General features: G+C 42.5%; 1 protein-coding gene across 1 annotated transcript in view; it reads left to right on the top strand.

The window, feature by feature from the left end:
* LOC145345346 (uncharacterized) overlaps window positions 1-16,953 on the top strand; it is a 197,781-nt gene that overhangs the window by 76,885 nt on the left and 103,943 nt on the right. Inside the window, exons 9-10 of the mRNA XM_080193161.1 lie at window positions 13,192-13,245; window positions 13,337-13,390. Coding sequence (XP_080049287.1) covers window positions 13,192-13,245; window positions 13,337-13,390 — 108 coding nt within the window. The remainder of the gene's footprint in view (window positions 1-13,191; window positions 13,246-13,336; window positions 13,391-16,953) is intronic.

Here is a 16,953-nt window from a genome sequence, read left to right as displayed (position 1 = left end):
CAGGAGGTGGCCTATATCCTGTGTATTCCAGCTCCTGCAGCTGCAGCCTGTTTATCTCTGTCCAATTTATTTTGAGGCTGCAACCTGTCTGTTTCAGTGCTTGTCCAATTATTCCAGCATGCGCTTGCAAACCACCATCTTAGGTGGGCTGTTTGGCTACAAAACAGTCAGCGTTCAAATCGAGATTACAAAAACATGCCAGCCAGTTCTCAAATGCAGCTCGAATTTATCCCCACTCCTTTCGGTAGATCAGGCGTAGTGGCATTCATTCTCCAGCCCCTCTCCCCAAATTAGCCAGGGTGTCCGTCATACCATGTAACAGGATTTCCAAGGTCTGAAGGCGAGCCTCCTCCAAGGAAACTGCCATCGCAACTGGCAGTGTTTCTCCTCCATTTCATTCATTTTCTTTCGATACCTTCCACTTCGTGAACATGAGCGCCAGTGATTTGTGCAGTGATTTGAGACCATCATCCACAACTTTACTCACAATATTAGCCATCACCTCTAGCTAAACTGCCACTGTGAACAAGGCCCCAAGCTGACTGTCTTCAACTGCCTTGAACACACAAGGATTTTCTTGACTTAACTCAGTTCCCTATCACCCAAATTTAACCAGGATCTTCCAGGAAAATAGCATGGAGTATAGACGCTAGGATTAGACAATTATTGGTTGTGCATCAGGATAAATAAAAGGATTAAAATATGAGTGGCACCAGAGCTCATGAGAAAGCAGCTGTTCCAGTGCTTCCATCATATGATTCCTCCGGGCATTTTTTGAATAATGTCATAATCAGAAAATCAACAAACCCTCTTTCAGACTTTTCCCAGCACATGGGTCATTATGTTGCTCAATATGACTTCCATCACTGGAGAGTTTTTCTCCTAATTCCCACTGACTTCAATTTTGCCAGGGCCCCTTGATGCCACACTTGGTCAAATGATGCCTTCATGTCAATGAAAGCCACATGAGTTCAGCTGTTTTTTCTATATATAGGTCAAGGTTTTAATGAGGTCAGGAATCAAGTGGGCCTGATGCAATCAAACTAAATATCAATGAACAGGTTATTGCTGTCGATGATGATTGAGAGGAGTCTGACAGGATGGTAATTCATTGAATAGGGTTTGTCCTGATCTTTTGTTAGACAGAACATAGCTGGCTATTCCATATTGTTGGGTATGTGCCTGTGTTGTAGCTGTACTAGAACATATTCGAAAGGGACGTGGCTAGTTCTGGAGTATAAGTCTTTGGTACTTATGCTTGGATGTTATCAGGGTTCATACTTATACAGTATCCAGTGCCTTCAGCCAGATCTTGATATCACGTGGAGTAAATTGAATTGGCTGAAATTGGTGTCAGTGAAACTGGGGACCTTAAGAGAAAGACAAAGTGGATCATCCACAAAGCACTTCTGGCTGAAGATGGTTGTAAAAGTTTCAGCCTTGTCTTTTACCTTGATGTGCTGAGCTCTCCCATCATTGAGGAAATTGGTGAAGCCTCCTCCTCCAGTTGTTTAATTGTCCACCACCATTCACAGCTGAATGTTACAGGACCACAGAGCTTAGATCTGCTCTGTTGGTTCTGGGATTGCGTAACTCTGTTGATCGCTATGCTAATTCTGCTGTTTAGCATGCAATAATCCTGTGTTATAGCTTCAGACATTTTTAAGTATGGCTGGCGCTGCACTTGGCATATCCTCTGCACTCCTCAATGAACCAGGATTTTTCACTTTGCTTGCCACTAGAGTAAGTGCTTCCCCAACAGATCTATGACTGTTCTTTGCGAGTTCTTTAATGTTCCAGTTGTCCCTTCAAGTCACCAATGTACAAGCTTTAATGCTGTGAAATATTGCTGTTTTACTATCATTTTGTACAAAGTTCTGACCCTATCTTTTTATCTGCTGGTTCTCTCTGGGCCACCTTTGTTAACGTTGCTTATTTTTATCTGCTTTTCCTCTTTCTCTTCTTACATGAGTTTCTGGTATTTTTGGCTTTGTTAGTTTATTCTTCTTCTTCCAACTTTGCTATGTTATTTTATCCCTGGCTGTGCTGGCCTGTGATTTTCTCCATTACCTTATTTTATTACTGCCACCAGTTCTTCATTTATTTTCTACATTTGTGCTGAGTTAGAAACAGACATAATATTTTGTTAGTGACAGGGTGAGATTTCTGAAATGTCTGCCTACTCACTTTGCAGTCTATTGATATTATTTTTCAAATGAATTGTGAAGGAAAGTAGTTCATAGATTTCTACAGCACAAAAGGCATTACACCCATCAGGCCTATGCTGGTACAGTGGAAGAGCTATCCGGTTAATACTAGTCCTTTGGTCTTTCCCCATGGCCCTGCAAATCTTTCCTTTCAAATTGTCCAGTTGTCTTTTGAAATTAACCACTGAATGTGATTGCTCCGTCTTTTCATGCAGTGTATTCCAAATCATAACAACTTACTGCCAATTAACTTAAATCTCTGCCACCTGGTCATCAAACCTCCTCCATGGGCAACAGTTTTTCCCTATCTAGTCTATCAAAACCCATCTTCATTCTGAAAACTTCTGGTAATTTTCTGCTTAACCTTCTCTGCCTGTAGTTTTAAGCTAAGTTGAAGCTTATTTATTAATGTCAGAAGTTGGCATACATTAACACTGCAATGAAGCTACTGTGAAAACCCCCTAGTCACAACAATCTGGTGCCTGTTCGTGTACACTGAGGGAGAATTTAGCACGGCCAATGCACCTAACCAGCATGTCTTTCAGACTGTGGGAGGAAACTGGAGCATCCGGATGGATCCACGCAGACACAGGGAGAACGTACAGACAGCAACTCAAGCCGGTAATTGAATCTGGGTCCCTGGCACTGTGCAAAGCAGTGCTAATCACTGTGCTATCATGCTGCTCCAGAGAGAGCAGAGAATAAGTGTCCTGAAAATGCATTTCTGATGTTTGATTTGCTCAGGTGGAGCCCTGCAATACTCACCACAAAGTGTCCAGGATGATCATTGTTTGCTGTGTCTTGCACAACCTAGCATTGCAAAGGGGAGAAATGTCTTTCCTGAACAAGAAGTCTCCTCTGACAAAGAAGATGTTAAATGGAATGGATTTAACGAGGGGCATGATGTCAATGAGCCACATGAAATGTGTATGATGCATCAGATATACCTGTGACAAAAGATTCCAAGATGAGTAATGTGCCAACACATTCTCACAATTGTTTGATTCTCTTGCTTTTTCATGCCTTTCTTAAATTCCATATTTTCTTAAGGATTGGGGAAATATCAGTACTGAATCTATGTCTTGATGTTGCGTTCATCATTGGAAAGCATTAAAGTATAGTTAAATGAGTAGATTTGGCAACATATGGCTCCTGTAGAGCCTGAACAGCGCTCTACTCCCACGACCTTGGGCAACTTTACATAGAATAGTTCTTTCATCCATGTCCTCAACAAGTCAGTATGCACATCAGCTTATAAATGGCTTGAACTCAAAGTTACCCAGAGACGCACCCCTGTCACCCTGACTCCTGCTTAATAAAGTGGGTTGACCACAGATCATTCGTTCAGATAACCAGATAGTTGGCTCAACAGGAAGCAACAGCATCAGAGCACTACATGTCCCATCAACAGGGCTCCTCAAAGCAGATTGATAAAGCATTATCTTGTTAATGCCTGCTAATTGCCATTTGGACATCATAAAACCAGAAGTATTAACACCTTGATCGTGCAGTTAAGTTTCAAAGTTTGTTTGCAGTGTGCTCACAGAGTGCCTCACCAGGTTTATGGTTTGTTGAGGCCCAACTACTTGAGACTGTGAGTCATCAGAAGTCTTAGTCTCAGTCCTAGATGAATTTTACAATAGGGCGAGACCTTGAGCACTCGTTTTGGATATACAGCAAAGGGAGCATTGTTTCCTCCACGGACCCTGCAGGGGCCTTAGAGAGTTGGCTTTGCATCACATTGAGAACATCAGTCCTTGAGATGGTACAGCACACATCCATTCCTGTCTGTCTCTCTCTCTCTCTCTCCTTATTTGCTGAAAGTCAGTCATGCAGTGCCTTTTCCTATTTGAGTAGAGTGCTATACCTTTACCCAAGAGCTACTGAAACTCTAGCTAAGGAGGCATGCAGGTTCAAATAAAAATAATTTGAACTCAGGAAACATAAGTCACACGTTTGAACCCCTCTTGCAGTCAAGTTTAAGCTGAGAGTTATGTCCTTACTTGCCTAGTTCAGCATCATGATTGCTGAGAATAACAATTCAGCAAGGAAAGACATTCAGCATTAGGCACACACTCTACATCTTCCTCCCAGCTTATGTAGAAGCTTATGATCATTATGAGGGATGAATGACAATGTGAAATTGAGACCACGATCAGATTAGCCATGATCAAATAAGCAAGGCAATGCATTTCTGCAGGTCAATTCAGGTGGGAACTATTAAATAAATGGCAGAAACATTTGAAGCGTACACCCACAGAGAGATCTGGAAGTGCAGATCCACAGATTTTTAAAAGTGGCAGCACAGGTGGAAAGAGTGGTGAAGAAAGCATATGGCATGCTTGCCTTCATCGGCCAGGGCATCAATTATAAAAGTTGGCAAATTATGTTACAGTTATATAAAACGTTGATTAGGCCACATTTGGAACACTGTGTCCAATTCTGGTCGCCATACTACCAGAAGGACATGGAGGCTTTAAAGGGAGTACAGAAAAAGTTTACCAGGATGTTGTCTGCTACTAGCTATTAGCTATGAGGAGAGATTGAATAAGCTGGGTTTGTTCTCCCTGGAAAGACAGAGGCTGAGGAGTGACCTGACTGAAGTTTATAAAATTATAAGGAGCACAGATATGGTGAACAGTTGGCAACATTTTCCTAGGGCAGAAATGACAATCACAAGGGGGTACAAGTTCAACATAATAATGGAAAGGTTCAGTAAAGTTGTGTGGGGGAAGTTTTTTACTTTCTCGGCCCACAGAGGATCTAGAATGCACTGTCAAGAGAGGTGGTTGAGGCAAACACATTAGCAACATTTAAGACTTATCTGGATTGACACATAAACAGTTGGGGAACAGAGGGTTACAGGCAGTTGGTCTAGATAGGACAGTGTGATCGGCGCAGGCTTGATGGGCCGAAGGGGCTATTCTGTGCTGTTCTGTTCTTTGTTCTTTGTCCTTATAGGTTTCAATTACTATCATTACAGTGATCGAAAACAGTTTCTCACACCTGAAAAATCATTAGAAATGACATTTTGGACAGATGAATCTGATTTAAGTTGCCATGACTACTCTTACCATCAAAATAACTGACATTGCAACAGTAAGTGCAATAACTTTGATGAGCATTTCTCCAGAATGCTAAAGAATAGTTATCAGAGATAATTAGTCTACAGGCATACTGGTCAGGCAGCACAGTTCCAAATGATGTGAATTGGCTGATGTTGCACATGTGCCATTATAGACTGCTCAGTCTGGGGACAATTAGAAGAACTGAACCATTTGAGTTTCCTGGAAGGATTCCATTGGGGGGGCCAACATTCTGGAGCCTTAACTGACCGCGAAATTTTGAAAAAAAAGAAAAATGGATTCCATAAAACTTGGAAAAGGATAGGTTCAACAATTACTTACAGAAGTGACAACTATATACAATGACTGTACACCCACGCTACCAGTGTGCTTTCAATACTCTCTCATTTTTCTAACTGTACTACTACATTTAGGTGCAATCTCCACGTCCACAGTGGAGGCTGCCTGATGATTGCTATGCCCTATAAACTGAAATTACTTTGGACATTTTTTGATGGCCCAGGCTTTTGTGGGCCCCAACCTGCTCAGTGTCTCCTGTTTAGATCCATTGGCTTTGGCCTGACCTGCTGCAATTGAACAGAGGGCAGGTGAAGTGGCAGGGCATCCTTAGAATCTGCTGGGTGAATACTCCCAGGTTGCTTTGCTGATGCGTCTCCTACCTGTGGGTGACCGGTGGCCCCTCCCTGATCCCTTGAGGAGAAGGGATACCTGGAGGGAGATCGAAATGCTGCATCCTCTTTTAGCCTTGCCATTGCAGAAATGCGCACACGGCTACAATGATGGAGTGCAGGTTCGAGCGAAATTTACAGCAACAGTTGGACCTGGAGCTCCAATGTGGCTGCTACCATATCCTTGGAGACTTTGATGTGCTGAAAGGCCAAAGCCATGATTGCAGATAGAATATGGACATACACCTCCAGCCTTCAGTTCAGTCCACAGATGGCCTCTGGTAACTCTGGCTATGTTCGCTTGCCTGTCTCTGCATTTCCAAGAGACCTGTTAGGGTCAAGTCTAGAGGCTCATCATCTGACCAGAAATCTTAGCATCCTCTGGTCTCCTGTGATCCTCAACTGTCACTGCCTCCTCCAGCCTTGGTCCCATGTTTATGAAGTCATCACCAGACAGTGAACCCAAGCCTGCGAGAACTAGGACCCATTGGTGCCTGTATCTATAACTGGTGGAGGGTGCAGGTGAATGCAGTGATGATACTTGCTCTGAGGTACTAAGACTTCTGCCTCAGAGTTGAGCTGGGGCGATGACATCCCTTTCACGATGTCCTGCCCTTTTTCTTACTGCTTCCTGAAATAGAGAAAAAAGAATTAGTGATTGACTAAACAACCTAGTATATGAAAAATTACTTACAGTCAGTGGCCGCATATTGTAAAGGGATATTGTATGCATCCTCTCTGTGTTGTTGGGTCTATCTTGCCTTCCTTGCAGGCATGGTTTCTCTCCTCTTCCATGGCCTATTCCTCAATGTTCCTGAAGGCACCAATTTCCAGAGTGCCAAATTGGTATATCCACCACCCCCCACCGCTACCCTCCAGGTCTTTGCCCACTCTCTTTTGTTATACAATACCTTACTCTGCAAAAACTCAGAAAAATTGAATGTGAGGCCATTGGGTGGCAGAGTCTGTTCTCTTATTCACCTACTGAGGAAGGGTCAGCAGCTACAACAGGCATGCATGGCTGTTGTAGCTGCTGATCCTTCCCCAGTAAATGAGTAAGAGTCTGTTTGTGCAGTAACTATTACGAGATGGAGAGCTTAGAGTGGCTGACACTCATTGTGTACTGGTGTTCCGTCTGCATATGTGAAATTGCTGTCCATTTTAATCCTTACTGTCCAATACTCTTTCAAGTGTGACATAATAATGAATAGATGGTTCACTTAGCTTGGGAAGCACAGCAGATCATTCTGTCTCTTCCTGTACTCCAGGCCAATCCATTTTTGAGCTAAGTACCCCAGTGATCACCCCTTCAGCGCCATGATCAGGTGGGAGGGCCTCCTCCTCCCATCTGCTTCCCTTTTTTGATTTGAGTTTGGGATCAACATCAAAGTGCAGCATATCCAAAGGTAAGTTGTTTGGGAGAACAATTTAACAGATGTTGTTTCCTTGGCGACTCAATGTCTTCAGCTGTACAAGTTCTCTGTTCTTTAATGTCATCTTCATAGTTAGATTCTCTCTTGTTGGAGATTGTTTTGTCTGATATTTGTGCTACAATTAAGTTTCAGTAGCTTAAAAAAAACGTATGATGCCAACTTTTACACCTCCAAACTGTTGCTCCCTGCTTCAGAACCTTGACCTCCAAGGAGTAGGGAAAGTAAAGGATCACACGGCCAGTCCCTGTCACCATCATTTAGATCTTTTCTTTGACCATTATGACTTGCCCCTTATATATTCAGCTCTTCCTCTCTATTGTATTTTCCCCCTCTCAGCAAAAAAAATTACTTGTTGGAAACAAAAGTAGGAAATGCTGGAGACAATCGGCAAAGATAACAGACAAGTTAATGCTTTAACTTTTGACTCTTTGGGTGGAATTTTCTCAAAAAAGTTCTAAATGTCGAATAGGCGAGAAAATGTTTTTTTTCAGCGAGGTAGTTAACAGAATTTATGAAACTCTATGCAAGACGTCATGCAATTCTGGCCAGTACGGGTGTGGGCGAGCCTCAGCTTGCCTGTGAAGCTGGCTGCTGAGTTCCAGGGGCACCATTATGCAGGCACTCCAATCTCCCAGTACACTGTGTACACAGTGTACTAGGAGATCTCCTGATCTCTTGTCACTCCCCCCCCACCCCCCCCACCTCCATGGACATGGATCTCCCCCGCCCCTGATTGTTGCCCCAGACATCAACCTCCTCCTGATCACCACCCTGACTGACCGTCCCCCCCTCACCATCCCACCCCCCCCATCACCATCCTGCCCGGTCAACCTTCCCCCTGAACACCACCCTCACCAATCAACCACCCCCTCTGCAGAGCTCCCCAATTTCCTTTACCCCTACATAGCTCCTTCCTAGAGATGGTCCCAACTTCCATTCCCCATCCCTACAGAGAAAATCTAGCCTTCTGTTTCCTCACCACAGGTGCTGTCAGACTTGCTGAGCATTTACAGCATTTTATATTTCTAATTCAGATTCCTAACTTCTACTGCATTTGTTTTTGTATATTAAACACACTAGGCTTGTATTCCTGCAATTTAGAAGATTAAGGTGATTTGTCTGAAGTATTCAAAATATCAAAGGGCACAGATAGGGTAGAATCTGATTGAATTTTTGAAGAGGTAAATGTAGTGGATGGGGAATATCTTTGGATCCAGAAGAATTTGTTAGTCTTTCTGAAAAGATTGTCAGCTAATGTTGAAGTTCATGTTAATAGACAGCAGGGCCCAGGATAGGAAGGGATACAGATGGTGCCAAGCATCAGATCCGTGGGCTAGAGGGGTCCCGTACTTGAAGTTTTAAACTGAGTTTTCAGGCTGTCTAGCAGGAGCTTCAGATCTTAAAGACTGGCTTAAAAACTTCAGTAGTATCAGGCTGCATGCTCTGAATATTTACTTGTGCTGGTCTGTCAGTGTCAGACCTGACCTTTGGGGAACTTCAGGATTCTGAATTTTTTATGAATAGCCCACCAAAAAACTGTGAAACTGCCCGAAGGTCAGCAGCAGTAGTGCAGCAACTGTCAAGTGAGTATTCTCTGTTGAAAAATGACTCAGTGCTGTGTGTGTTCCAGGGCGGGCGGGTGGAGGGGGGGGGGTGGAATCTCCATTTCTCATGAAGAGATTGCTTAAAGAAAGGTTTTACAAATCTACTGAACCCTAGATCCACCTCACCCTGCATTATCCTGTTTAAAACCTAGCAGAAGGTAATTACACTGTGACACTAAAATTTCTCTGGGTTGAGGATTCTGATCATCCATTGTAACCTTGACAAACAAATCCATTGAAATCCCTGAGAAATGGCATGAAGGGCTTTTACCATTTAAGAGTCTTTATAAGAACCTAATCCAATGGCTTATGTGCTTCCAGAAATGTTTCTCTCAGGATTTTGCTGTTACATTATTTTCATTGTTGTTGGAGCTTCTTACTTGTTGATCTACATTTTTCCACTTAATTTGTCTGTTTCTCTCATATTTCAAACAGTAGAACATTAGAACAGTACAGGCCCTTCGGTCCTCAATGTTCTGCCGAACTATGTCCAATCCCAATCCCAAGATCAAGCTATCCCACTCCCTATAATTCTGGTGTGCTCCATGTGGCAACCTTCAGAAATCTGTGGATATGAACCCTCCACATTCCTCAGAACCCTGCCGTTGACCCTGTAATCCGCATTCAAGTTTGTCCTACCAAAATGAATCATCTCGCACTTCTTTGCAGCCTACAAGAGCCCTCCACCTCATCTACTACTCCACCAATCTGGGTGTCATCAGCAAATTTACTAACTCACCCTTCAGCCCCCTCTTCCAAGTCATTGATAAAAATCACAAATAGCAAAGGACCCAGCACTGATCCCTGTGGTACACCACTGGTATTGGCCTCCAGTCTGAAAATTTTCCCTTCACCACCAACCTCTGTCTTCTGTGAGATAGCCATTTTCTTATCCAATCAGCCAAATTTCCTTTTATCCCACATCTCCTTACTTTCTTCATGAGCCTATCATGGGGAACCTTATCAAACGCCTTACTAAAAGCCATATATATGACATCAACTGCTCTACCTTCATCTACACACTTAGTTATCTCCTCAAAGAATTCAATCAAATTTGTGAGGCAAGACTTACCCCTCACTAATCGTGCTGACTATCCCAGATTAAGCTGTATCTTTCCAAATGGTCATAAACCCTATCCCTCAGGACCCTTTTCATTAACTTACCAATCACCGAAGTAAGACTAACTGGCCTATAATTACCAGGGCCTTTCCTATTTCCTTTCTTGATGAGAGGAACAACATTTGCCACTTTCCAGTCCTCTGGCACAATCCCTGTGGACAGTGAAGACCCAAAGATCAAAGCTAAAGGCTTTGCAACTCATCCCTTGCTTCCCAAAGTATCCTAGGATGTATCCCATCTGGCCTAGGGGACTTATCAATCCTCTGGTTTTTCAAAATTGTTAAAACATCTTCCCTCAGAACATCTACCTCCTCCATCCTATCAGCCTGTATCACACTCTCATCCTCAAAAACATGGCCCCTCTCCTTAGTGAACACTGAAGAAAAGTATTCATTCACGCCTCACCTAACTCTTCTGACTCCATGCACAAGTTCCCACTACTATCCTTGACTGGCCCTAAGCTCACCTTGGTCATTCTTTTATTTCTCACATAAGAGGAAAAAGCCTTGGGGTTTTCCTAGATTCAACGCACCAAGGACTTCTCATGCCCCCTCCTAGCTCTCCTAAGCCCTTTTAACTCATTCCTTGCTACCTTGTAATCCTCAAGCGACCCAACTGAACCTTGTTTTCTCATCCTTACATATGCTTCCTTTTACCTCTTGACAAGACATTCAACTTTGTGAATCATGGTTCCCTCACTCAGCCATTTCCTCCCTGTCTAACAGAGACATACCTATCAAGGACACACAGTATTTGTTCCTTGAACAAGCTCCACTTTTCATTTGTGCCTTTACCTGACAGTTTCTATTCCCATCTTATGCTCCCTAATTCTTGCCTAATCGCATCATAATTACCCCACCCCAATTATAAACTTTGCCCTGCCATGTGACCCTATCCCTCTCCATTGCAATAATGAAAGACAGCGAACTGTGGTCACTATCTCCAAAGTGCTCTCCCACAAACAAATATAACACTTGGCCCGGTTCATTGCCCAGTACCAAGTCCAACTTGGCTCCCCGTCTTGTCAGCTTATCCACATATTGTATCAGGAAACCCTCCTGCGCACTCTGTACAAGAAGTGCTCCATCCAAACTTTTCAACCTATAAAGGTTCCAATCAATATTTGGAAAGTTAAAGTCACCCATGATAATTATCCTGTGACCTCCACACCTATCCATAATCTGTGTTTGCCATTTCCTCCTCCACATCGCTATTGCTATTTGGGGGCCTATAGAAAATTCCTAACAATGTGACTGCTTCTTTCTATTTCTAACTGCAACTCATATTACCTCAATAGACAAATCCCCCTCAAATTGCCTTTCAGCAGCTGTTAAACTATCCTTGATTAACAATGTTACTCCTCCATCTCTTTTACCACCTTCCCTACTCTTACTGAAACATCTATACCTTGGAACTGCCAACAACCATTCCTGTCCCTGTTCTAACCATGTCTCTGTAATGGCCACAATATCATAATCCCAAGTACCAAGTTCACCTACCTTTATTCCGGATGCTCCTTGCATTGAAGTAAATACACTTCAACCCACCATCCCGTCTGCCTATACACTCATGTGACCTTGATACCTTCCTTCGTGCCTCATTACCCTCAATATTGGCTTCTGGACCACAACTCGTTTTCCCATGCCCCTGACAAATTACTTTAAACCACCCCCCCCCCCCCCCCCCCCCGAAGAGCCATAGCAAGCCTCCCTCCCAGGATATTGGTGCCTCTCTGGTTCAGGTGCAAACCGTCCTGTGTGTACAGGTCCCACCTTCCCTAGAATGTGCTCCAATTATCCATGTAAGTTAAACTCTCTTTCTTACACCATCCCTGCAGCCACATGTTAATCTCTCTCTCCCTGTTCTTCAACTCGCTAGCACAATTAATTGGATTTTTTTTAAATTACGCATTTATTTAATACAAATCATATGGAACCTGTCGATAAGCTGTTAATTCACAGTGTACAAAACAAATGTATGAGAGTGGATTGGTGTCAGAGAGGTCAGAATGGTATGGTTGTATCAACTACAGAGCTTGAATTATTTTTTAATTATGTTGAATTATTTGAATCCACTTCCCTAGCATCAACTGATTGCTCTATGATTAATTATTCTTTGGCATTGGGCCTCAATTTCACTATTTCTATAGTCACTCTGTCGACTGCATGCAGATGTAATGAATGAAATACAAAACCTACATTTATACAGCATCTTGCATGATATGCCAAATCATTTAACAGCCCATTAAGTACTTTTAAATCGTAGTCCCAGGGGTCTGTGATTATTGACCTCCAACAATCACAACTCATCCTACTTTGCGCTAGGTATGTCTCCAACTAATGGTGAGTTTTTTCCAGATTTCCATTGACTCCAATTTTGTTCAAACTCCTTGATGCCACACTTGGTCAAACTTTATGTTGAAGGAAGTCACTCTCATTCCACCTCTGGAATTCGCTCATTTGCCCATCTGTTGAATAAGCTGGTAATAAGGTTTAGAGCTGAGTGACCCTAGTAAAACCCAAACTGAGTATCAGTAAAGTTATTGCTGAGTAAGTGCCACTTGATAGCATTGTCAACATCACCTTCCATCACTTTGCTGCAGCGTGAGATTAAATTGATGGGGCAATAATTGGCCAGATTGGATTTGTCCTGTTCTTTTTCTGGATGGCACATATTCAGACAATTTTCCATATAGTCAGTTAGTTGCCAGTGTTGCAGCTGTACTGGAACAGCTTCAGAATGGAGGTTTCCTCTCTCCAAATTTTTTAAATTGGCTTTTGCAGCCAAGCTCTGTAAGGCACTCAGGAGGGTGGCAAAGGGGGAGCTCCTCCACAGGCAGCCTTCAATATCCAGGTCAGCAGGGAGGGCCTCAAATGCAATAGTGACACTTAGTGAGCCAAGCTGATGCTGAAGTTTATCTTCTCTAATGTTGTACTTCTTTCCTAGCTCATTGAAACTGTCTCAAGTCTAAATTAAACAGCACTTATTGTATTTAAGTGAAGTGCCATACCTAGATTGATAGATTTTGCTGAATTTTCATTATGGTGTTAAAAGTGTTAATATTATTTTACAGGGAACTCCAGGATTGCCGGGAAGCCCAGGCATGCCAGGACCCCAAGGCATTCAAGTATGAGCAATGCTTTAGTGAATTGTATTGTCCAGTTGACATTCACTTTACGATTGCTTTCTTTGCTAATTTTCATGATTACCTTTCATAGGGATTGCGTGGATTTCATGGATACAAGGGCGAGCAGGGGAGGGCTGGTGTTTCGGTAGGAATCAGTGTATTACATTTGAACTCTTTCTCTAAAGCAAGAAACAAATGTAAAGAATAATTTGCATGCAGCAAGTAGATCTTGTATTTGTGTAACAATAGCAGTTTCATCTCTCAAAATAAAAATCGGGAGAGATGTAAAATAAGCTGCCAATTTGCTATCACCCAATTTAACTCATCCTGTGGTCTCATTACTTTTTGATAGTTAACATTGATTTTATATATACTAAATTCTTGCAATCCTAAGTGTCTTTTCACTTAAGGTACAGTGGAATCAGCTTGCTTGTTGTCACTATTCAGGAGCATGGAGAAGTCCAGTTCCAATTTGGCACATGGCTTCATGCAGAGCTTGGAACCCATCCTTTCTACATTAAGGTGGTGGCCAATTCGATGAAAATATTAACAGACCAAACCATGATGCGTCTGTTGGCTGATATTTCAGCTTCAATTGCAGCACAAACTTGAATCTGAATGCTACAATGGAGGCTTAGACTGATGTCATGAATCTCAGCTTGTTGTGACACAAATTCATCTAGATGCCTTGCATATTGAAACTTCTGCTATCATAGCTGCAGATGCCAATGTAGCAATCTATGCTCCAATAGATTGCTAGGATTACTGAGGCGTTGCCCCGGGGGAGTGGAAGTGGCTCCATGGAACATGAACCTGCTGTCTTATCTCAGGATGACAGCATTCATTCTCCCACCATTCCCAGTGTTCTATTGCCTATCATCCAGCTCAGATTACTGCTGCCCATACCAAGATGGTGCAGTCCACAGCTAGGCCTTAAATGCCCAGAGACATCCAAAGGTATCCAAAGATGTAATCTCACTCATTGAAGGCAAGCAGCCTTCCACCAGCCATGCTGCAGTCCTCAGCCAAGCAAAGGATTTCACAGTGGTGTTTAGTCAAGTATTGTATGGAATTTTGTACTATTACTAGATAAAGTTGATATGAAATGGCTGTTCTGTGGTGCTGTATTTTGTATGTTCTGTTGGCCAACAGAACATTTTCAGGTTTTGTAACAGAGGGCAGGTGCTGTGAGGAAGTGTTGTACCATGAGGATCTGAAGTTTCATTCACGGAACTGGATGATGTGTTCATAAGCAACCTGTCTGGAGTATGAATATTCTGGATGTCTCTTCATTTTTTCCTCTTTCTCTCCTGGGATTGTTGCCAAACCTTGAGTATTGAAAGACGATTTTCCACTTATCCCCACTGACCTCATCTTTACTAGCTGTGTGTTTAATTGTCCACCAGCATCTGTGTCTGGATGTAGCATTGTTGTGGGATCACTTAGCCATGTTGATAACCTGCTTCTTCCGCTATTAACTGAAAAGTTGGTGTTTCAAGCCAACCCAGGCATGAAGGCTTCCTTCATTTAATAGTGGCAGCTGTGGCTCAGTTGGTAGCCCTCTCACCTCTGATTCTCACTCCAGGACTTGAGCATAAAAGTGTGGCTGACCTTTCCAGTGCAGCACTGTACTTTTGGAGGTTTCAGGTGAGATGGTAAACTGAAGTCATGTCTTACCTCTCAATCGGACATAAAAGATCCTATGACATTATTTTGAAGAAAAGTGGAAGAAATATCACTGGTACCTTGATCAATTTTTAGCCCTTAATAAACATCACAAAAGCAGATTATTTGGTCATTATCGCATTCCTGTTGATGGATTTTTGGAGTGTGAAAATTGGCTACACTTCCTACATTACAATGGTGTCTACACTTCAAAAAATTCTTGAATGACTGTTAAGCACTATGGATCATCTTGTAGTCATGAAAGGTACTAACAATTGCAAGTTTTTATTTTTACATACAGTCCTGTGATATCGGTTCACCAGATTGGTACCTCAGGCAGAATTTTCCCAAAAAATGGCAGTGTTGTTTCCGGCAAAAAAAACAGTGCGTTTTCCTCCAGAAAAACTGGCTGTTTTTCTCTCCAGATCTTCCAAATAGTGCCAAAATAAATCAAGGCGACTTGTTTCATGCCATCATGCAGGGAGGCGGGGGCTCAAAACACCAGCAAAACTCTGCTACTCAGAGATCAAGGCACCATCTTTAACGGACACCACGATCAGAGTAAACCGTGCCCCAGCCTACCATGGGGGTTTCAGGGCCCCCCTCCCCTGATCCCCAATTGAAATTAGCATTTCTCTACCCACCACCTGATCATTAGCCCCTTCTGCCCCCACAACCCAATCATGGGTCCATTCTCCGGTGAGATCAATAGCATTGTGGACAGATGCATCAATGATAAACAGATTAGTGAGGACAAGGTCAAGTCAGTTATTCATCCATGTTGAATCTCTCACTCAATCAGGTAGCAACATCCTTAAGGGCTCTGCCAGCTTGATCAGTTATGGTGCTACAATAATGGACATTGGAGTCTTGCCATCAAAATACATTTTATGTCCTTGCAAACCTTAGCCCTTCCTCTATGTGGTGTTCAGCATAGAAGAATACTGAACCATCAGCTGAGGGAGGATGGTTAGGTAGTAATGAAAAGCTTGTTTCTGTGCTCATGATCCAGAATCAATGCTGAGGCATGGCATCAGGTACTTGCAGTTTTCCAGTAACATTGCAGTGATATCTGAGGCCCAATTTCACCTGAGCCTTAAGTTTCCTAATTTGAGTGCTTGCCTGAAGTGTGCCATTAGTTAAAACAGCCCAGATAATCTGTATCATCTTAAATAACGTTACAGAAAATTTGCTCATGTTTTAAATGCTTCCCTATGATGATTAAATAACATTGTGTAAAGCTCTTTTTCAAGCTGGTTGTATTTTCCAAGCCTTTCTCTATTCAATCTCTTTATCATTCCTCTTTCAATATTTGGACAATGATTTAGCCAAACAGGTGTTGGCTTTAAAATTTCAAAGAGTGATTGACGTGGAACTGGAGAAGTGGAAATGTAAAAAGAACGTACGTCATATAACGATTTATCATTGCACAAAATTATTGAAAAATGCATGCAATTGCTAAATTGTAGAGTAAATGTTTCACATTTTACAGTAATAATGATCACAGTTCAACTTTGTTTATTGTAATTGAATTCATGACTTTTCAATATAACTTTCAAACCACAAATCAAGAAACTTTCAGTTACATTTTCAGCTGACATGTTTAGTTATTCCTTGCTGAATCTTTGGTAATTGATAATGAAATTATTATCAAATTTATGTATGAATACTAACAGAAGCAGTTTCCTATTCTATTGTATATTCTAATTTGAATCAGTAGTATCCAGATATCATTATGATTCAAGCTTATAGGCCAGAATGTTGTTCCTGCCGATTGGAGTATTAATGGGAGTCCTGCGCCTTTTCCATGAGGAAAGCTCAATGCAATTAAGTGTTGGTCAGGCACCCAACTAGGCAATGGCAAGCCTGCCTTGGGATCTGGGGCCTTGTGGATGGAGATCTTGCCTGCAAATCTGGCCAGCAGATCTCCTTTGCCATCAATGCCAACAGGAGCAGTGGCTGCTGATGTTAAATGTCTCATGGGCAGCCCAGGATTGGCCCTGCATCTGAGGGCACAGGAGAATGAGGGATGGGAAAGGAGGT

This window comes from Carcharhinus amblyrhynchos, chromosome 7, assembly GCF_965287045.1.
Source record: "Carcharhinus amblyrhynchos chromosome 7, sCarAmb.v2.hapA, whole genome shotgun sequence".
NCBI lineage: Eukaryota > Metazoa > Chordata > Chondrichthyes > Carcharhiniformes > Carcharhinidae > Carcharhinus > Carcharhinus amblyrhynchos.
The sequence above is the reverse complement of the archived record's forward strand: the minus strand, read 5'-3'. Positions and strand labels throughout refer to the sequence as shown.